The sequence below is a fragment of the Neophocaena asiaeorientalis genome, unplaced genomic scaffold, assembly GCF_003031525.2.
Source record: "Neophocaena asiaeorientalis asiaeorientalis breed wild unplaced genomic scaffold, Neophocaena_asiaeorientalis_V1.1 scaffold92, whole genome shotgun sequence".
Taxonomy (NCBI): Eukaryota; Metazoa; Chordata; class Mammalia; order Artiodactyla; family Phocoenidae; genus Neophocaena; species Neophocaena asiaeorientalis.
Genome location: NW_020174057.1, coordinates 4,051,660 through 4,074,530, shown reverse-complemented (window position 1 = coordinate 4,074,530; position 22,871 = coordinate 4,051,660). Strand labels below are relative to the sequence as shown.

General features: G+C 36.5%; 1 protein-coding gene across 1 annotated transcript in view; it reads right to left on the bottom strand.

Annotated features, from left to right (window-relative positions):
- EEA1 (early endosome antigen 1) overlaps positions 1-22,871 on the bottom strand; it is a 97,025-nt gene that overhangs the window by 29,595 nt on the left and 44,559 nt on the right. The window contains exons 12-17 of the mRNA XM_024754377.1: positions 18,467-18,616; positions 17,338-17,457; positions 10,084-10,287; positions 6,486-6,686; positions 5,033-5,146; positions 2,061-2,216 (exon numbers count right to left, since the gene is read on the bottom strand). Coding sequence (XP_024610145.1) covers positions 2,061-2,216; positions 5,033-5,146; positions 6,486-6,686; positions 10,084-10,287; positions 17,338-17,457; positions 18,467-18,616 — 945 coding nt within the window. The remainder of the gene's footprint in view (positions 1-2,060; positions 2,217-5,032; positions 5,147-6,485; positions 6,687-10,083; positions 10,288-17,337; positions 17,458-18,466; positions 18,617-22,871) is intronic.

Below are 22,871 nucleotides of genomic sequence, written 5' to 3'. Positions count from 1 at the left end.
AATAAAATGAACTCTGAATAAGAAAATTTAATTATATTTATTATTTGAGTAAAAGTTATTAACTCAAAAAAAAAGTTATTAACTCAAGTATGAAAAAACTAAGTAACAAGTTCACACATGGGCCCACTTAAAATAATCCTGGGACTTCCCTGGTAGAGCAGCAGTTAAGAATCTGCCTGCCAATGCAGGGGACACGGGTTCAAGCCGTGGTCCAGGAAGATCCCACATGCCACGGAGCAACTTAGTCCGTGCGCTACGACTACTAAGCCTGTGCTCTACAGCCCACGAGCCACAACTACTGAGCCTGCACACCTAGAGCCCATGCTCTGCAATAAGAGAAGCCACCACAATGAGAAGCACGCACACCACAACAAAGAGTAGCCCCCGCTCGCCACAACTAGAGAGAGCCCGCACGCAGCGACGAAGACCCAATGCAGCCAAAAATAAGTAACTTTATTTTAAGATAAATAAATAAAATATATAATCCTTTATATTCAGATTACAACACTGTTATATAATTATAAATATTCAAAACTAAAATGGAGTTGTCATGTCATCCTTCTCATTAACACCTATTGACCCTAAATATAAAGCCAATTAAACTTCTGATTTTGCTTCTTTAATCTCTTGGTCTAGAGATTATTATTCTTCACACTATGGCTTCTATCTCATACATATACATATAACTGTATGTATTTTTACGAATTTACAAAATCAAACTGTTAAATATATAGTTTGAACATCTATAAGCAATGCTTTTCTTGTATAGTTGTAAAAATTTTGCATACTATTTTATAAGCCAATTTAGGTACCTGTGGCTCTTACTCAACACTTACACTGGATATTCAATGTAACTATGTTAATTCTATTAACTACATATATACACAAACACACACATATATATATAAAACAGGTGGAATACTTCCTAAAATAATAATTACAAAATGTTAAATATCCGACATTGTCATAGATCACAATAGACACTAGTGGTTCTAAATATCTTTTTTTTTTGGGGGGGGGTGGGGGCACGCCACGCAGCATGCGGGATCTTAGTTCCTTGACCAGGGATCAAACCTGTACCTGCCCTGCAGTGGAAGCATGGAGTCTTAACCACTGTACCACCAGAGAAGTCCCTAAATAACTATTTTTAAAAGATACTCAAATAGAATTCTCATTAGATGCCTTTCATCTTAAAAAAAAAGACCAAAAAAAAAGTTTTTCTGTTCTTTTCAACCATTACATCATGTAATTGATCATACCATTATCATTGACCATAAAGAAAAGGGAACCCATAAATAGAATTGTAAATGTAATTTTCTTCTTCCATGTTATATTGCTATAGATGCACATATAGAAATATACATAGCCCATGATTCTATAATTGTACAGAAGTGCTTCATCTGACTGTGAAGGTATAAGTTACATATATAGTAACTTGAGAAATTTTTCTTTAACTTATAGAAGTTCTAATTTAAAGGACAAAGGACTCAGGTCAAATCCTCTAATATGTGTAGTCAGTCATTTAATCTCTTTAGTATAAATCAATACTTTCACTTGAAGTTGTGTTAAAGAAAGAAGCAATTTACCATAATGTACATTATAATAGTTTTAATAATATTAAATTAGAAACAAAATCCAAAGGGTATAAATGTAAAATGTAAAAAAAGGAAGAAATATACCATACCTGAATATTACATTGGAATAAGGAGGGAAGGAGACAGGAATGATAGGGCAGAAGAGACTTCACAACAATAAAAAACTAAGTTCCTTGTAATTATAGAGTAGATCCTTGGTTGGTTGTCTCTTTACAACACTTACACATTACAATGCAACCCATATATATGTAAACTGCTATTTGTAAAAGCCATCCATCAGTGAATAAATTAAAAGTAAAGGTGGAATTCAAAGTTAAGACATGAAAAAACTACAAGTAATTTTTTTAATTGGTATATCACAACTTCACATTTGTTTGCAAATTTAAAATCTTTGATTCCTTCTAGGTCATCAATTTCCATTGCTACAGCAGTAGAAAATATGGGTACAGTTTCCTTTATACAAACCTTAATTTGACATTCCAGTTCTTCAGTTTTCTGTTCTAAAGAGAGATATTTCTCTTTATATTCTTTAAGATGACTTTCCAGCTGACTGCAATGTTCTTGCTTATCCTGCAACTTTGTAGTGACCTGATCCAACTGAGTAGTGATCTTATTTAACTCCTATAAAAAGTACAATTAAAGATAACTTTGGTAAGGCTTACTTTGCTGTAATGCCCAAATGTTTTTTCAAAGTAAAGCAGAAAACTCTAACTTTATTTAAGAAGCTATTTTGAGTAAGACCATAGATAAGTCTAATAATATATCACAGGTTATATTTACCCACCAATGTAAAGGACCTGAACTGAAGTTGTACATAGTCTGAGATATTACGTTTACATACATAAGAGCTCAATAACTTTTTCTAGGAAGAGTTATTTTAGGAGCCAAAAGATACAACAGAATATTAAACAGGCTAATAATAAAATAACACTTTTATACTATAATTAAATGTTTTCAATGTTCAAAGCACAATTTTTTAATATAATTTTTTAATTACAGGCATTACATTATAAAACTTGAATAATTCATTTGGAATATCTAGTTGCACAGGAAAAAACAAAATAAAAATTACTAGTAAATCCACTACCCACAGATAATTACTATTGTTTTGATAACTTTCCTTCTAGTCTTTTCTGTATGTTAGTTTCTATTTTTTGATTTGTACTTTTAAAATAAAGGAGGTCGCTTTACATACTGTTTTACTGTACCCTCCTTTGGTTTTTTTTGTTGTTGTTTTGTGGGTTTTTTTGCGGTACGTGGGCCTCTCACTGCTGTGGCCTCTCCCGTTGCGGAGCACAGGCTCCGGACGCGCAGGCTCAGTGGCCATGGCTCACGGGCCCAGCCACTCCACGGCATGTGGGATCTTCCCGGACCGGGGCACGAACCCATGTCCCCTGCGTCAGCAGGCGGACTCTCAACCACTGCACCACCAGGGAAGCCCTAACCTCCTTTGTTTTTACATAACAATGCATCATGAAACTGTGACATTATTTTCTAAAATATCATTATACATGACTGTGTAAATTTCTATTTTATCAATACAGACCATTTTTTAGCCAAATGTCCTATTTTATATTCTTAGATTGCTACAAACCTTTCTGCAGATATGCTAACAGCATGCTTAAAACTACGATTATTCCCTTAGGGTAAAGGACTAAAAGTGAGCTAATGAATATGAAAAATCCTAAAGGTCTTAAAATAAATATATTGCCAACCAGCTTCCCCTACCACCATCAAAAGGTTGAACTAATGTATACTATCGCAAGCAAGGTATGGAAGTGGTTTTTTGTTCTACACCATGTCCAATCCTTCCAGTGTTAAACACTTACACACAAACATTCTACCTTAATAAGGGCATATTCCATTATTGTCTTAATTTGTAATTGGTTCTTAATGAACTTGAGGATTTGCTAATATAGTTTTGATCATTTACTTTTTTTTTAGTCACTTATTTCTTATGTAAAAGTGTTTTAAACATCAAAAATATTAACCCTTCATCAGACATACTTCAGAAAATGTTTTATTCTTTTGCTACTTGCTTTAGAATTTTGTAATATTTTTGGCAGGTAAATTTTAAACTTTTATGTGGTTATTCTTATAAATACTTTTTCTACTATAGTTCCTGGCACTGACCTAATACTTAGAAAATACTTTCCAGATGTGCTTAGCAATAATGTAAATAACAATATAAAGTAAAAAGCAAGTTGCAGAACATATATAATGATAGTATATGTATAAAACAAAAAGATCTGTGTGTATATACACACACACATATATTTTTGTTCAATGTTTATATATGTCTGGAAGGATACATACCAAATTTAAAAGCAAAATTTCCATATAAGGAGAAAAGATGGATTGGGGTTAAGGGTAAATATAGAAAATCATTTTGTTTTGTTAACTTGGTACACTACTATATTGTTTAAAAACTGTTTGGACCAACAACCAGTATTACTTCTCAAGCAAAAAGTAAACTTTAAAAATTCCTACCTGGTCAAAGGTAAGAAAAATCTACCAGCATTTTGAGCTTGGCCCTAAAGGAGGAAGCTTTTATTCTACCAGAAGTGTTGAGAAGAGTAACTCGTGTATGCTTTCCAGCCCTACTTACTCCTACCCCCAAGAAAAGAGAGTAACTCTTACTATTGAGATGGAATACATGGTGCTCTTTTCCTGCTTCCAAGTGGGAAGTATATCTGGGTCATAGCCTGATTACCTACTTAAAACAGGTGTGGAAATCTGTCTCTTTCCCAGTCATTGGCACTTGATGGGATGAAGCAACAATTCAACAATTAGGAGTAAACATTTCAGCTCCACACCAAGGTTTATATTATGGGAGAAATACAATATTAAGAAGCTCAACCACAGCTGCACAAGTCGAGCTTTATCAAAAGCAAAAATGGGGCTTCCCTGGTGGCGCAGTGGTTGAGAGTCCGCCTGCTGATGCAGGGGACACAGGTTTGTGCCCCAGTCAGGGAAGATCCCACATGCCATGAAGCGGCTGGGCCCGTGAGCCATGGCCGCTGAGCCTGCACATCTGGAGACTGTGCTCCGCAACGGGAGAGGCCACAACAGTGAGAGGCCGCGTACTGCAAAAAAAAAAAAAAAAAGATGTTTTTTGTTTTTGTTTTTTTGCCACGACTCTTGTCTTGTGGAATTTGTAGTTCCCCAACCAGGGATTAAACCTGGGCCACCACGGTAAAAGTACCAAGTTCTAACCACTGGACTGCCAGGGAATTCCCAAAGATGATACTTTTATCTCCATCTGCCTGACTCTTGCATCTACCACTCAACTGGTTCTGAACTCAGGGAGAAATTAAGGAAAATAAGCAGGTCAATCACAATATTATATAAAACTGAGTATCATTTTTACATGTTTCCAGTTAATTTATCTACCAAAACATTAGGTTATGGTAAGAAATTGCATCAGGTTCTCCTACCTGCTGTTTATCTTGTAATGCGTTTTGCGCTGTGTCCAAATGATTTTGAAGATCTGCTCTTTGAGCAGTTTTTGCTGCTTCTGCTGAGAGCAATAATTCAGTTTTGGCTTTAATCTGTAACAAAATTTACAAGTCATTTAATTTGTATTTACTTCTTGATTTCCCCTTGCTTGACTGTACATTACTTTTGTCACTAAATAATTTTTAAAAATTAAATCTTTTGGCAGAAAACATAAAGATTTAGACATTAAAAAATAAGTATGTGATAATCCCCCAAACAGGAATGGGTAGGAGAGAATACTCCAAATAATGCTTGAATAAATGATAAAAAGATGTCCCTATAACAGCAAAACACTTCCCCCTCTCTAAAATTGGACATCCACATATTGAATTATCTTTAATTCATCTAATAAATATATTTTTAAAAGAAAGAAATGTGTATCCTCTTTTTCCAAATTCTAATAGTATACTTGTTTTATTATATCATTTCTGATTTTCGATGGAATTATTCTCCTCAAATAAAGAAAATTAAGGCTAGAAATGTTTCTATAACTTTCTCTACTACAGTACAGAATAAAAAACCAATGATGAGAATGAAGAAAGAAATATGTCTTAATTTCCACACCATGACTGACTCACTGAGCAAGGCTTCCATACTGACCTCGGAAAGAAAACACATTAAAATACATAATGGGCGCTTCCCTGGTGGCACAGTGGTTGAGTCTGCCTGCCGATACAGGGGAAACGGGTTCGTGCCCCGGTCCGGGAAGATCCCACATGCCGCGGAGCGGCTGGGCCTGTGAGCCATGGCTGCTGAGCCTGCACGTCCGGAGCCTGTGCTCCGCAACGGGAGAGGCCACAACAGTGAGAGGCCCGCGTACCGCAAAAAAAACAAAACAAAACATAATGGTACCATACAAAGTTGGGTTTTTTGTTTCGTTTTTTTTTTGGCCGTGCTCGAGCCTTGTGGGATCTTAGTTCCCCAGCCAGGGATTGAACCTGGGCCCTCAGCAGTGAAAGCGCCATGTCCTAACCACTGGACCACCAGGGAATTACCTAAAGGTTTTTTTTAACCAAACCTTTTAAAAAATCAAATTCAAAATAATTCAAATATATGTAACAGAAATCTAATGGTATAATAGTATCAAACAACTTTGAACTTAGGAAACAATAAGGGCTTCATGGAAAAAAAAGTGAAAAGATCTGGTAGTTTCTGGAAGAGTAATTTGTTGGGAGAGAAAGAAAGATACGGAGGGAAAGGGAGAAAGGCAAACAGGAAAGCTCAACAACTGTCTAAATACAAACTTTATTTAATTTCTATTCCCAATTTTTTCTCCATTAATAAGTAAGGCAGGGGTGGGGAGGGAGAGAGAAACGATTTAAAATATGTGATGGCCTAAAATTGGTGTTTTATTCATGCAAACTCATATTAAGTTACATAATTCGATATTACCTGTATATCAAGCTGGGAGACCTTCTCCTTGCTTTCATTTAATTGACTACTTAATTCATTAATGCTGGATTCTAGGGAAAGGACGCGGTCTTGTGCAGCTCTGAGATGTGCCTTCTGCTCTTGCACCTGGTCATGCAAATTCTCCTGGGCTTGTTTATGACTTTCTGACTGATTCTTCAGCTTCTCCGTTAGTTGAGTTACCTACCATATAAGCAAGACTCTAATTATGAAGGTCACAAATGATGTAACAAGAACTAAGAAACCCAAATTTAAGCACCATGAGAATGTTAAAGTGCTCTATGATAGATTATCTCAACTTTTTTTAGAGAAACATTCATATCTTTCCAAAAATAAGTAAACATAATCTCTCAAAATCATAAGAATCACATCAAATTCAGAGATTCTTATTATTTTTAAAACCAACTCTACTGAACTATAATTTAGATGTAATAAAATTCACCCAATTCAATTGTACAGTTTGAGGAGAGCTGATAAATATATACATTCATTTAACCATCACCACAATCAAGCAAGAGAACATTCCGATTACCCCCAAAAGTTTCCTCATGCTCCTGTGCACTCAGTACCCACCCTCCGCTCATCTCTGGCCCCAGGCAATCACCGATCTGATTGAGTAATAAGAGTTCCTTATATATCCTGGATGTTTCTGAATTGTCAGATATATGTACTACACATATTTTCTCCCAGTCTGTCTTGGCTTTTATTTTTGTAATGGTATCTTTTGAAGAGCATTCATTTTTCATTTAGGTGAAATCCAATTCATCTGATGTTTCTTTGAGGTACTCTGGTTAGAATGCATTGAGTTTCTTGAATCTGTGGTTTCATATTTTTTATTAAATTTACTATTTTTTCAGCCACTATTTCTATAAATATTTCCTCCTCTCCACTCTTCTTTGACACTCATTATATGTATGCTAGATTACATGATACTATCCCACAGGTCATTAAGGCACTGTTCATTTTTTTTCCAGCCTTTTTTCTCTCTGTGCTTCACTGTGGACAGTTTCAATTACCTTGTCTTAATGGTCACTGATACTGTTTTCCATTTGCTTAATCTATTATATTCATCGAGTGAAATTTTCATTTCAGATTTTTTTTTAATCTCTAGAAGTTCTAATTTTTAGTTTCCACTTCTATTTCCATTATTATAGTTTTTCTTTATATCCATAAGTATATTTTATTTTTTTAAGTGTAAAGGGTTTTTTTAAATTATGTGTAACATAGGCAAAATTATTTTATTTATTTATTTTTGGCTCCGTTGGGTCTTCATTGCTGCCCACGGGCTTTCTCTAGTTGCAGTGAGTGGCAGCTACTCTTCGTTGCAGTGCCCAGGCTCCTCTGATTATGGTGGCTTCTCTTGTTGTGGAGCACGGGCTCTAGGCGTGCTGGCTTCAGTAGCTGTGGCACAAGTGCTCAGTAGTTGTGGCTCACAGGCTCTAGAGTGCAGGCTCAGTAGTGTGGCACACGGGCTTAGTTGCTCTGTGGCATGTGGGATCTTCCCAGACCGGGGCTTGAACCCATGTCTCCTGCATTGGCAAGTGGACTCTTAACCACTGCGCCACCAGGGAAGTCCTGGCAAAATTATTTAAGTCAATAAATTTTTAAGGAATTTCAAGTGTTCTGATTCTTTCCACTGCCTATCACCTTAGTTCCTCCAAACTCAAAATCTTCAAGATAAAATAGCCCTTTCAAAAACAAGTTGTCATGTGAGTCAGCCCACAATTCTTTTAGTTGGGCTTCTATCTCCAATGGAATACGAACACACTTCAACCAAAATTTCCATCCTGTAATCTTTGGGATCCAATTTCCTCAAGCAATTTACTTTAGGAGCACGTTTAGGGTCAGGAGATGGATCTGCCTGGTTTTGAATTTGACACCCTTTTAAAATGTATTAGGTTCAGGGCTTCCCTGGTGGCGCAGTGGTTGAGAGTCCGCCTGCCGATGCAGGGGACACAGGTTCGTGCCCCAGTCTGGGAAGATCCCACATGCCGTGGAGCGGCTGGGCCCGTGAGCCATGGCCAATGAGCCTGCGCATCCGGAGCCTGTGCTCCGCAACGGGAGAGGCTACGGCAGTGAGAGGCCCGTGTACCGCAAAAAAAAAAAAATTTATTAGGTTCAAATCACATTCACTCCTAAGCCATCACACCCTAGAACAGTATAGATCGTTGGGATATGCCAATATCTTTTTAATATGATATTTTTAAATTTATTTATTATTTATTTTTGGTTCCATTAGGTCTTTGTTGTGGTGCGTGGGCTTCTCATTGCAGTGGCTTCTCTTGTTGTGGAGCACGGGCTCTAGGTGTGCAGGCTTCAGTAGTTGTGGCACGCGGCTCAGTAGTGGTAGCTCACAGAGTCTAGAGCACAGGCTTAGTAGTTGTGGCGCACAGGCTTAGCTGCTCCATGGCATGTGGGATCTTCCCGGACCCGTGTTCCCTACATTGGCAGGTGGGTTCTTAACCACTGTGCCACCAGGGAAGCCCACCAATACCTTTTTAAAATCCAGACACTGTGTTCAAGATAAAATCCTAAAAAAAGAAGCCATCTTTGTTTCAGGTCAACATTAAAATTAGAGTACTAAATCAATGCAGCTGGTAGTTTAAAAGCTTAAGATATGAGGGAAATTATCAGCTCTATAATCCTGGAAGCAATCTTTATGTTTATCAATACACCCCCATCACTTTAGTCTCTTTTAGGTATCATGTGCCTTCTTATCTGTATCAAAACTCATACTGAACACTGAGTTCTGAACACTGAGCAACTTTCAACTATAAAAGCTAGTCTAAATAATTCTTCATAAAAACTGGTAACCTAGGCTAACTTTGAAATTTGAGGGAAAAATTTGTGTTATATTCTAATACCCAAGTTAGAAAAGTGATAAGACCTACTTATATTTTAATACTTTCTCATTTAGATAATTAGAATTCTCTTATTGGACAATTCTTCCAAAAAGTGACTATAAATTCTTTACAGTTCGAAAATGTATTAAGCTAAATTTTATAAGTTTCACTTAAACTAACACATAGATGTTAGAACGATAAGGCAACTTACCAAAATTATTATTAGCTATTCCAAACACATATACAATATCAAAATATAGGTAACCACTAAGCCTGGTTATTAACCAATACATAATAACAACTAACACTTGATTAGTGGTTTTAGTTTATAAATATATTTGTTATTTACTTTTTTCAAAACATCACAAAATGCCATGAGGCAAGTATATATTATTAATAACTTTTCAATATGAGCTAACTATACTTTTCAAATGAGCTAACAAGGGGAAATGATTTGCTCATGGTCATCACAGGTAATAAATTACATCCTGGGACATGAACTGAGAGCTCCTTCATCAAATCATGTTAGCTTATTTTCACTACAATAGCAACCCACCTCTAAGGTAAATAAGATAGTATTTGTCAGAAATACATAATAATTTTTAAAGTACTAAAAATAACAGAAGAATCATTTAGATAAAGCACTTAGTAAGATTTAGAGAGATAAAAGTAAATTTTAGAAATAGAAAACACTTGAAAAGTAAATTTTAGAAATAGAATACACTTGACAAGCTTACTTGTTCTTGTAATGTATGGTTTTTTTCTTGTAACTGGTTAAGAACAGCAGTCTCTCCCTCACCAGCCTGAATTTTTGCATAAAGGTCTTCTCTTTCCTTTTCTAGTAAAGAAATATTTTCTTTACTCTTCTGTAATAAGGCTTCAAGGTTCTGGATCTTTTGGTCCTTATCACCAATTTGACGTAGTACTTGTTCTAAATCATTCTGTAAAGAATTGAAAACTACTACCTTAATGATAGAGAACTTAAAAAGTTATTCCTCAAACAAAATGATAATAAATAAATTTTAAGACTCAAACTCTTAGTCTTCCATATTTTTTACTAATCATTACATTTTAACATGACAAATTTAATTAAATAATTAGAACTATATACTTAACAATATAAACCTATATTATTGATAATCAACTAGAATTTAACCAAAATACCCCTTCAATTAACCACATTCTTACTCTAACACTCTGACCTCACCACCTACAACGACTCTTGTTTACTCCATTTCAGACACGTGGAACTCCTCATTATTCCTAATCACACCAGGCACATGCCCACCTCAGAGCCTTCGCACCAATTGTCTCTTCTGCCTGGCACACTTCCTCACAAAGTCACATGGCTCATTCCCTCTCCTTCCAATGTTTGCTCAAATGCCACCTTCTCAATCATACCTACCCTGATCATTACATTTAAAATTGCAGCCTTTCCAAATACTCCCTCTCCTGAATATTTTTTCTTTCCACAGCACTTATCTTCTAACACTAAATAATTTACTTATTTTTCATGTTTATGTGCCTCCCTCTGCCCCCTCACAAGAATAGACTCCAAGAAGGTGAAGACTTTTATCTGTTTTATTCATCAAGGTATCCAAGACCTGTATGTTCTAAGATATTTACTGAATGAACAGAAAAGTAAGTGACTGTACTCTAACGCACATACACTCATGAAAGATCATTTCAATACCCCAATAGGACTCTTCTGTCACTACATCAAGGGATCCCTCTTCTTTACTTCACCAAGGACCATCATGTTACACAGAGCACATGCAAGAGCCCACATCCAGAGCAACACTCATTAATGTTGAGAGCTATCTGACCCACAGCCTTTGCCTCTGCCTCAATCATTCTAAGAGAGCCAGAGAGCCTCCACCCAGAACAAGGCCCTAACAAGCCCTTATGCAAACTTTATAGCAGCCCACACCACCTTCCTGAGACAAAGCCAGCAACCCCCTGGTACCCTCAACGAAGTGTGCCAATATTAAAATATGTGAGATCGGGGCTTCCCTGGTAGCACAGTGGTTGAGAGTCTGCCTGCCGATGCAGGGGACACGGGTTCGTGCCCTGGTCCAGGAAGATCCCACATGCCGCGGAGCGGCTAGGCCCATGAGCCATGGCCGCTGAGCCTGCGCGTCCAGAGCCTGTGCTCCGCAACGCGAGAGGCCACAACAGTGAGAGGCCCGCGTACCGCAAAAAAAAAAAAAAGTAAGATCAGTCACTTTCAAACATGTTTCTCATCCCTTTAAGTTTCAGTCACGAAACGATGAAAAGCAACCTAATCTCTCTGCTCTCATCCTCTGTTCCTACCACTAAGAACCCTCTCTGTACATTCTACCAATCTTCTGGAAACACAGTTCCAGGGCTAAGCTTTTTCTAGAACTATCACTCTATTTCCAAGTCTAACTGAAGTTTGGTGCTCTCTATACAGATGCTGATTCCCCATCAGCCCTCTCTGATATGTAAGGACTGTTCTGTTGGGCAAGCAGGAGAGGTTGACTTTTTCTAGATTTCTTCACTGCCATTACTCTCTCCCTCAAGTAAAAGGTTTATGCTGCTTTGGGAACTATGTATTCATTTATTCTACCCTCTATGCTGTGTTGCTATCATCTGTAAATCCCTACCTCATTCACTGAAGACTTGAGACCTGATTTAGTCTTTCTCTCAATCCCAATTTCTGCCAATTTCCTGGGAAATACAAAATACATAGAGAATTAAGAGTACAGCCTCAACATTCATATCATCTTAATTCCTGGACCTTTATTCATTCTATTCAATCACTCACATGCAGGATCTTGTAATCACCTCAAATTGTTCTAGATAAAAAAAATGTCAATTATCCTACTCTGTGACCACAACTTCCTGACCGTCTTCCAGTTTCATGACCTCATTTCTGCTCTTCAATGTCAAAGAGACATTAACCTCAATTTTATTCTAGCATATTTAGCATACACCTAGCTTTTCTTCCTGAACCTCATATATGGATATGAACTAACCTTAACTATTCTTTCATCTACACTCTCCATTTCCTTTTACCCCCCAAGTTTCCAATACAGTCACTCCAAACAAAAACCCAATCCTAGATCAACGGTGCAATCTGCTTTCTCCACACCTACATTTCTAAGCACTATTAGAGCAAAATCACAAACCTCCATAGATTGGTGCCACCACAAATTTCTAGACTCCAACCTCTAATATATACTCAGAATCATCTTTTCACTCCTGTCACTTGAGTGGGGTTCTCATCCTCAAATATTCCCCTAAATAACCATTTAAAAGCTTAATCTTAATCTCCAAATTCTTAATCTCTGTCCACCAGACATTCAGCTATTACTATTCAAACTTAACCTGGGGGGTGGGCGGTGCTATATTATCTTCAGGAATGACCTACCATGACTTTTCTTCCTCTTACCTATAAAATTATAAACATATATAATTCAAGAATATTTACACACTACTATATGTAAAATAGATAACCAACAAGGACTTACTATACAGCACAGGGAACTATACTCAATATTTTGTAATAACGGTAAAGGGAAAGAATCTGAAAAAGAATATATATATATACACACACACATATGCATATGTATGTATTTATGTATAACTAAATCACTTTGCTGTACACCTGAAACTAACACAATATTGTAAATCAACTATACAATAAAAATAAATAATAAAGTAAAATATATTTAAATACACATACACACACACACACCCCTCCTTTCTTCAAAGGATATCCTTCACAAGATAAGTCTGAATTTACCACCACCCATTGTATCAGTGACATCATAGCTTATAAATACCTTATTCCTTCAGTCACCTCCCCTTCTCCAATATCCTCAATTATTCCCTCTCTACTAGTCCCTTTGTCCTACATTATAAACATATTCAGGTATCTCTGGTTCTCAAAAACACTTCCCAGACCAAGTCCCACTCCAGCTTCTGCCCAGTCTTTATGCAATTCATATTTTAACTTCAAGAGTAACGCATATTTACTTTCCCCACTCCCTCATCTCTCATTTACTCATCAATCAAAAATCAGATATTCATGTCTATCACTTTATTGAAATTATGCTTCACAAGGTCACTAATTCTTAACTACTTAACCTAATGAATATTTTTCATTTATCATACTGGGCGTCCTCTCCACACACCCACATTTGAAGTTGCTGCTTACTCCCAACTTTTGACTCTCCCTAGTCCTTTGGCTTTCACTCTGCAAGGTCTCCTTAATTGCTCTGATCATTCTTTCTTTGAGCTGTTCTTCCTCTACTCATCCATCCCTTAAATGTTAGTGTTTCCCAGAAGTCTTGTGTCACCAGTTGCCTGTTTTTCTCATTATACTCTCTCCCTGGTTGATCACATTTATTGTAATAATTCCATTTACCCCATAAATACTGTCTCTCACGGCTAATATATAGCATGGTCCTCTCCTTCAGGTTTTAAATTAATACATCCCATAGGTGCCTCAAGACTTGTCCGAAACTGAACTCACTGCACTGGCCATCTTTCTCAAGTTCATTAACAGCTGATGATACTTCCATTTACCATGTACCCAATGTTATCAGTCTGCAAGCCATTCCCTATCTCTGTCATTCCCTACAACTATTAATTTACCTCCAAAGTAGTATTCATATTTGTCTTAAGTAGTATTTTACCTCCAAACTAGTATTTACTTTACCTCCGAAGTAGCATTCATATTTGTCCCTATGATATTTTTTAGCAATTGCTTAAACTAAGAGCATCATTATTAGGCTTCCCTGGTGGCGCAGTGGTTAATAATCCGCCTGCCAATGCAGGGGACACGGGTTCGATCCCTGGTCCAGGAAGATCCCACACACCGCAGAGCAACTAAGCCTGCCCACCACAACTACTGAGCCTGTGCTCTAGAGCCCACAAGCCACAACTCCTGAGTCCACGTGCCGCATCTACTGAAGCCGGGGCACTCTAGAGCCCGTGCTCCGCAACAAGAGGAGCCATCACAATGAGAAGCCCGTGCACCACGAAGAAGAGTAGCCCCCAATCGCCGCAACTGGAGGAAGCCCACGCGCAGCAACGAAGACCCAACACAGCCAAAAATAATAAACAAAAATAAATTGATAAAAAAAAGGACCATCATTATTTTTCACCTAAACTACTGCATATATTAGTCTTTTAACTGATCTCCTGTTTCAGAATATTCTCTCCAAAATTCATGTTTTACAAAACCATGAGAATAATCTATTTAAAAATCAAATCTGGCTATGGCACTTCTAAAGACCTTCAATACCTTTCTATCTTCAAGCATAGATAGAAAGGCCTTCCATAAACTTACCCATGTCTAATGCTCTGGGCTCTTCTCCAACTCATCTCTAAATCACACTTTAAGCTCCAGCAAAACCTAACAGTTTCGTTCATACCAGCTTCACTATTCTTTTCCTTGTAACTTCTACTTGGAGTATACTACGCACTATCACCATCTTTGCAACCCAGAAACATCTACACAAACTTTGCAACAGACTGCCCCTTCTAAGGAAATTTTCTGTAACTGCTCTTTTCCAAATTTTATCAGAGTTACATAACTGTCTTCTCTATGCTATCATAATAATTTTATACACATATATACACCTAGAATTATACTCATCACATCTCTTTAATTAGTTTTTAGGACTTTTCATAATGAGAGACTTTGCCTGGCCTCTTTGCCATCCTTTTCTTATTCCTCCCCAGAGATTGAGAATTTAACTAACTGGAAAGCTTGGAATAAGGAATCAAGAATGTTTAACTCAGCCCCTTGCTCTCCCCTCAGTCTAAGAGACAACCTGCCTATAAGAAGGTAAAAGGCTGTCATTTCCAGCTTTGTCTGTGATTGGATGAATAAATTTAATTCTGCGGTACATTATAAGAAAGTCCTCTTGCCTGCAATCTATACCAAATTCTCTACCTCATCTTTACTACTCTATTTTTTTTGCTACTCTTTATAATAAAACTCCTAGAGTTATCTATATTCATTGCATCAAACTTCTCTCTTCCCATTTGCTTTTGGACCCTCTCCATCAGGCTTTTGCCCCTCCTTCTCTTTACAAATTGCTCTTACCAATGTCATCAGTGACTTCATGTTGCCAAATCCAGTAGGATTCCCAGTCTTCATCTTGTTTGACCTCCATCCTTCCAACTACCCAAGCCAAAATCCTTGGAATCATCCTTGACTTCTCTGCTGATGCCCCACATCAATCTATCAGTAAATCTGTCAGCTTTTAAAGTATATCTAGAATCTGACCATTTTTCACTACCTGCACTGTTTCCACTCTGATCCAAGCCATATCATTTCTTGTGTCAATTATTATAGTAGTCTCTTAGCGAATTTCTTTGTTTCTACTTATGTGCCCCTATGGCCTACTCTCAATACAGTAGCCAGAGTAATCCTACGAAATTATAAGTCCGATCATACTACTCCATTGCTCAGAATCCTCCAATGATTTCTCATCTCACAGTAAAATCCTTAAAATTACTTAACGAAGCTCAACATGTTCTGATCCTCTGTGATCTCTATGGCTGTGATCCCTATGGCTTTTAACTCTCTTATCACTCACACCACTCCACTCACTGGCTTCTTGATGTTCTTGTACACCTTCCCTTCCTTTAGATCTTCTCAAAGATGCCTTCCCTGGCAACCATATCTAACATTGCAGTCCCACCTCCAGATCCCCAGATACTTTCTATTCCCCGTCCCTTTTTTCATCTCCATAGCACTTCCACCATCTAACACACTATATATTTTGCCTATTTACCTTGGCTAGTATTTGTCTTCCTCACTAAGCTCCATGAGAGCAGACATCTTTGTCTATTTTCTTTGCTGCCATATCTACAAAATCACTTCCTTGGCTAAGAGTAGACATTAATATATATTTGTTGACTGAATGAAAGAACAAATAAATGAAGACAATATTTGGATCTCTAACCATCTGACTCCCATGCCACTATCCAAACTCAGAAGGGAAAGAAAGGCATATTATTTATTGCCTCCTTTCAATTCCAACATTGCTTCTGTGTGTCTATCATTAGATTGCCATTTCCTAGAAGGCAGGCACTGTGTCTTACTCAGCTCTCTAATTTCAGTGCTTACCACTGGGCCTGACACACAGTGCTCAATAATATTCAATGAATTAATGAAAGACCGAAGAAATAAATGAATGTCAAATTCAAATTCATTTCAAACATCTGGGTACCGTCTTCTGCTCACCATAACAAAAGAAAAATTTAACTTATTTCAATCTTCTGAGCTATACTATAGAATCTGTACAAATTTAACTCAGTCACATTTTCTATACCTACAATTCCAATGTTCATATGATAGCTCTGAAACAGGGAAAGACATGACCAATAAACAGTAAGTTCTATTGTAGGAAATACAAAATGTTATTTTTTACTGAGGTAAACTAAACTGAGAAATTTTTTTTTTTTTTTTTTTGCGGTACGCGGGCCTCTCACTGCTGTGGCCTCTCCCGTTGCGGAGCACAAGCTCCGGACGCGCAGGCCCAGCAGCCATGGCTCACGGGCCCAGCCGCTCCGCGGCATGTGGGATCCTCCCGGACCGGGGCACGAACCCGTGTCCCCTGCATCGGCAGGCGGACTCTCAGCCACTGCACCACCAGGGAAGCCCTAAACTGAGAAATTTTATTTGCATTTTTAGTTTCTAAAATAAGGTATTTTTAATAAACAATAATAAATACTTTATTATGTATAAATAATTTAAATAAATAATATATTGTATTTAAATAAATTTAATAAATAACAAATCTATTTATAATAAATATTTTTTAATATTTTAGAAAAAATTTTCAACAGAGCAATCAAAAGAAAAAGATTTTCTGATTATCCAGATACTGAAAATTATCAAAACTCTTCATAATCAAGTACTTTGCATTATCTAGTTTCACCACAACAAAAGGATAATGATTTGGTTAATTTTTGTTTAAAAGGCCAAAAATTCAAATACTATTTACCTGAGCTTCACGAAGTTTTGCTGTAGTGCTTTGCTGAAGAGCTTGTTGTTCTTGATGCTGTTGCTTTGTTTTATCTAACTGATGCTGCAATTCTGTGGAATTTATTACTTTTTCCTTCAACTTAAAAAAAAAATGAAGACTGTCAGTTGACAACTTAAAGGCATAATGCTAGCATATAAATATTTGGTAGTACTTCAGATCTCACAATTCTCAAGTCTGAAGAGAAAATTCAATTCAAACAACAGATAAAAATCAACTTTAAAAGCAATATCTCATTACTTATAGAATCATAATCTCATGATTAAGAAATTATTCCTTAAGAATTGATTCTCATACTGAAAAGTATAAAATTCTTTCTCCAGGTTGGCATTTAGTTTATTATTGTTTTTATATACTAATATGATCAAGGAATTAATTATATATTTTAATTAATTTTTAATTATTTTTGTAACAGTATCAATATATGTTTTACTTTTTTCACAACAATCATAATTATCACTTATTGGGAAACAACAGCATGATCTACCACACTAAGATTTTGGGTCTAGAAGAAAATCTTTTGCTGAAGCTACAGATTTTAACTCTCAGGGTTTGTTCAATTCTAATAAAAGAAGTACTTTAATGATAACTTTTACTTTAACCAAATAGCAGTTACCATTTTTGCCAACTACAGCTTAAATTAGGATAGCATACAATCTTATGTTTAATTTTTAAAAGAGAAAAAATCCTTAAATGCAAACTCAAAGTTGATATGCACCAACTACATGTCATTAATGCCCTCAGCAACTGTTCATTTTTCAGAGCCATTAGGAATTGGTCATTCCTGGATAGGAAGACTCTTCTTGAGCAGCCTGACAGGTTCACCCCAAGAATTTATCCTGCCTAAAGCTGAAGAGTAGCCTTCTTTGCACATTTTTGTTGAGAACTTTAGGGAATACAATCACAACAAAATGACTTAATGCAGTTAACAAATAGGACATTTTAACTGGGGAGAAATAAAAGTCCCAACTTAAAGTTTAAAAAATCCAATTAAAGCTCTTGACCATAAAAAGATTAAAAACAATATTTAAGATGCCTCAAATCTATCAAAAAATGTACTAATGTAAACTCATTTGAAATGCGAGCTTACCTCTTCTTCTAAACGAGAAAGTTTGAGCTGTAGATCAGCCACTTGTTGTTCTTTATCCATCAGCTTTTCACTTGAAAGCTGTCTCTGTTCCTTCAGCCTACCATGAGCTTCCCCTAGTTGGCGCTCTGTCTCCAGAAGTTTGCTATGTAACTTCAGAAAAGGAAAAAAAAGTAAGTACATATGTATAAACACACCTACAATCACCACCATTACTACTACCACCTACTTTCCAAACAATGTTTTATTTTTCACCAATATAAAAATAATATATTAATTTGCATGATACTTTAGAGGAACCTAAGATCCAATTGAATTTTAATCACATAAATTATGACTCATAAAACTGTAACCAAACATCACAGGTTTCAGGGTTTTTGCACTCTTTAAAGAAAAAAAAAAACCAGCAAACCTGAGGCTCTTGTTTAGATATGTGTTGTAATCACTTGAGGAACTTAAATAAAACAAAACTTAAAAATTAAGACACTTAAGGCACATTCAGACCTATTCCACTGTAGTTTTTAGAATCCCAAAGTGATTCTTGTACTTTTCCCATAATTATGAACCACCACAACTGACTTCTTATATTTGGGTACTGAATAGAGCACAAAGCATTCTCAAGTCCTCAAACTGGCACACAATTTCTAAATAAAATAGAGGAAAGAATAGTTTCTTAAAATATTAGGTGATTCTCATTCATTAACTTTAAAATTGCCACCTAGCTAAAACTAAAGGAGAAATTTTTCTTGGAGCTAGAACTATCGCTTTCTCAAATTCCTTATTTTCACTAATACTACCAGAAATAACAGCTGGTTTCTCTTGTGGGATTGGCTGGGGGTGGGTCCATGAAAAAAAAAAAGTTTGTACTAATTTTAGAAGAATTACTGCACAAGTGCTGGGAGTACAGAACAAAAAAAGAGTGGCATGGAGATAAAGATGCAAGACATTCGGCAAAGCTTACACACTAAGAGTACTTCTACACCCCAGCCTCATAACACATTAAATCAAATCTCAGCATGTGCCTCAGCAAAACTGGAAATTAATAACAAGCATTCTATACAATTGCTTTCAATCAAACCCATTCATGTTAAATCTGAAAATATTAAGAGTCTATAGCCTTTGTGTCATATATACACTTATATGCTCTACACTTGCATATTTCTCCATAAAAATTCACAGTTGGCAAGGAAAAAAATAAAGTTCTATCAGAAGAGTGGACACCCACTATTTTCTTATGCTATGAAGCAACCTGCAGCTGTCAAAATATATTCTATCGTCAATAAAGAAAACCAAAGTGGATTTCTAAAGTAAAGCATGCTTCAATCTAACTAAAACAGGAATCAGTAAGAGTTAAAGAAAAGACATTTATTTTATTCTTGTCCTAAGCCAGCACCCTGACATCTCTCCATTTTCTTCTTCTTCTTCTCAAAATGCAGTGAATTAGCACTGTAGTAACTACCCAAACCCTCTCCTTCTCACTACAAGAAATAGATCCAATCCTGGTATGTGAAAGCAAAGGAGGCCTTCAAAGTAAATTCATATTTCAAGCATCTAAGTGCTTGATCTCTTACAGACAGGCATCCCCTACATCTAGTTCCTGAACTTGTTGGATAAGAATCACCCAATATCATTATTAACACAAAGATAATCAGACTTCTCCCCTAGAAGTTTAGATTTAGTACATTTGAGCTGAAGCCCAGAAATCCATGTTTTCATAACAAGAATCAGATGATATTTAGTTTCAGGAATCATTTGCCAAAAAGCAACACTTTAAAAAGCAGCAGTTTTCAATCTCAACTACACAGTACAATCACAGGAGAAACATTTAAATACACCAATGCCCAGGCCTATGCCAGAGATTATGGCATAACTGAGTGGAGGGTGAGGCCTTGATATTGGTAATTTCTTAAATTTCCCCAGGTGATTCTGGTGTGCAGACAGAGTGAAGAACCACCAAATTAAAGATAAGTGTTGCTCTGGATGTAGAAAACAAACTTATGGTCCCCAGCGGGTGAGCTGGGGGGGTGGAATAAATTGGGAGATTGGGATTGACATGTACACACTACTATATATGGAATGGATGGCTAGTGAGGAGCTACTGTGTAGCATGGGGAGCTCTACTCAATACTCCTCTGGTGGCCTATATGGGAAAGGAGTCTAGAAAAGAGTGGATGTGTGGATGCATGTGGCTGGTTCACTTTTCTGTGCACCTGGAACTGACATGGTATCGTGGGTCAACTATACTCCAGTAAAAATTTTTTATTAAATAAATAAAGATAACTGTTGCTCTGAAGCGAAGATTTACTAAAGGGGTGAAAAAAGAGATATAATATATTATAAATAACTGTCATTATATATTATAAATAACTGTCATTCTTTACTGTATAATCCTGATAAATCCCTGATCTTTAATAAAGAGATGAATCTCAAATCAAAGCTGCCCAAGGGTGTAAGCAGGCCAAAATCCCTGAAGCCGTAATGCCTATATCATTTTAGAGTAAATATGTTAAGGGAAAAAAAGGATAAACTAAGAGCAAAAATAATACATCCTGGAATTATTAATATAATGGTCTATCCTAAAGTTACATTTTGAGATATACATACATGTATATGTTCTCTGAGAAATTTATTTTTGTAAACTTATATACATAATTCTTTATTCATTAAGTTCCAATTAATGTTTGCTAAGTGCCAGGCCCTATTCCAAATGCTTCACAAATATTAACTAATTTAATCCTTATAATAACCCTATGAAGACAGTTCCATTCTTATCCTCTTTTTGATAGATAAGCAAACTGAGGTACAAATTAAATAACTTGTCCAAGCTCACACAGCTTGTAGGCCACAGAACTGGAACTCAGAAAGCTGGTTCTTAAGCCCACACTCATAAACCACTATGCTATTTGAGATGGCATGTTAGATAATTTTTTTAAATTAAGTTGGACATATGGGTTGGGGAGTGGGAGATACAAACTACTGGGTTAGACAGGCTCAAGGACATACTGTACAACGTGGGGAATACAGCCAATATTTCATAATAACTGTAAAGAAAAAGAAACCTTTAAATATTGTATAAAATTTTTTAAAAATTAAAAAAGTAAATTGACGACTAATTGTTTAATTACATAACATCATTATCTGCATATCTGTGGCTATTTTAAAAGTGCTCACGAACACAAATATGAAGAATATGGGGTACTTTGTTTTCAAGTCCTTTGTTGACAATTGACAGCTATCTATTTTTGTCAGCACTGATATGGGAGCTGAGGATACAGTAGAGAGCAAAACAAACCCAGTTCATCCCTACACTCTTTAAGGACGCTGAAAGAAGGTTTAAGGTGAGGTTCACTTCCATTCTTCCAATAAATACTTACTGAAAGCTCTAAGTATAGAGGCTGATAGAGTACAGAATAAAACAGATTCCTCAAATTAAGTAGCTCACCGTCCAAAGGGAATGGTAGATAATATACAAGTAAACTAACTATACAATATAAAGTATTATAAAGAAGAAGCTTGCTGGAATAAAGTAGGGTCCAGAATAAATGGAAAATAAGCTATTGAAATAGAATGGTCCAGAAAAGCTTTATTGAGGAAACAATACCTGAGCAAGCCTTATGAAGAACTGAAATCAAGAACACTCTAAGAAAAAAACATGGGCAAAGGACCTAAGGCAGGAAAGTGCTTTGAAGTGTTGGGTGTTTGAGGAACTGAAAGGAGATCAGTATGGCTGCTTCACATGTTGAAAACAGACATAGTGTGGACCATACTACACACAAGTGCTTACATGACCAAGTAAGATATTTGGATTCAATTCAAAGTGTAAGCAAAGCCACTGAGGTTGTCAAGCAGAGGAATAAAGTGATATCCTTCACATTTTAAAACAAGGCCTCTGGCTTCCACACGGAGAATAGACTAAGGAGGTCTCTAGAAAAAGGAAACCTGTAAAAAGGCTAACAGTAGCCCAGGTGAGCAATGGCAGCAGCTGAGATTAAGGGTGGTAGCAGTATAGATGAAGAGAAGTGGACAGATTTGAGTCATGCTTTGAAGGTAGAATCCGGACAGCATGCTGAAGAGAAGAAGATAAATGGTATCACTTCAAGGTCTTCAGTACAACCTCTTTATTTTGTACAGAATTGTGACTAAACCAAATAATTAGGTACATTCAAGTCTTTGAATAAAAATATTGAGTAGGTTCTCAAAAATTCCTGATGCCCCTCCACCCACTGACAACCAAATGAAACCCAAATTCCTCAGCCTGCTATTCAGAAGCCTGCATAATAAACTTCCAAATGCTCTTTGGATTCAAAATAGTCCACTACTATTACACATACCCTATCCTCAGAGCAAATGCGTGTCCCTCCCTGGTTCTTGTAATACTTCCCTGCCTCTAGTTTACTTTTCTGCCTGG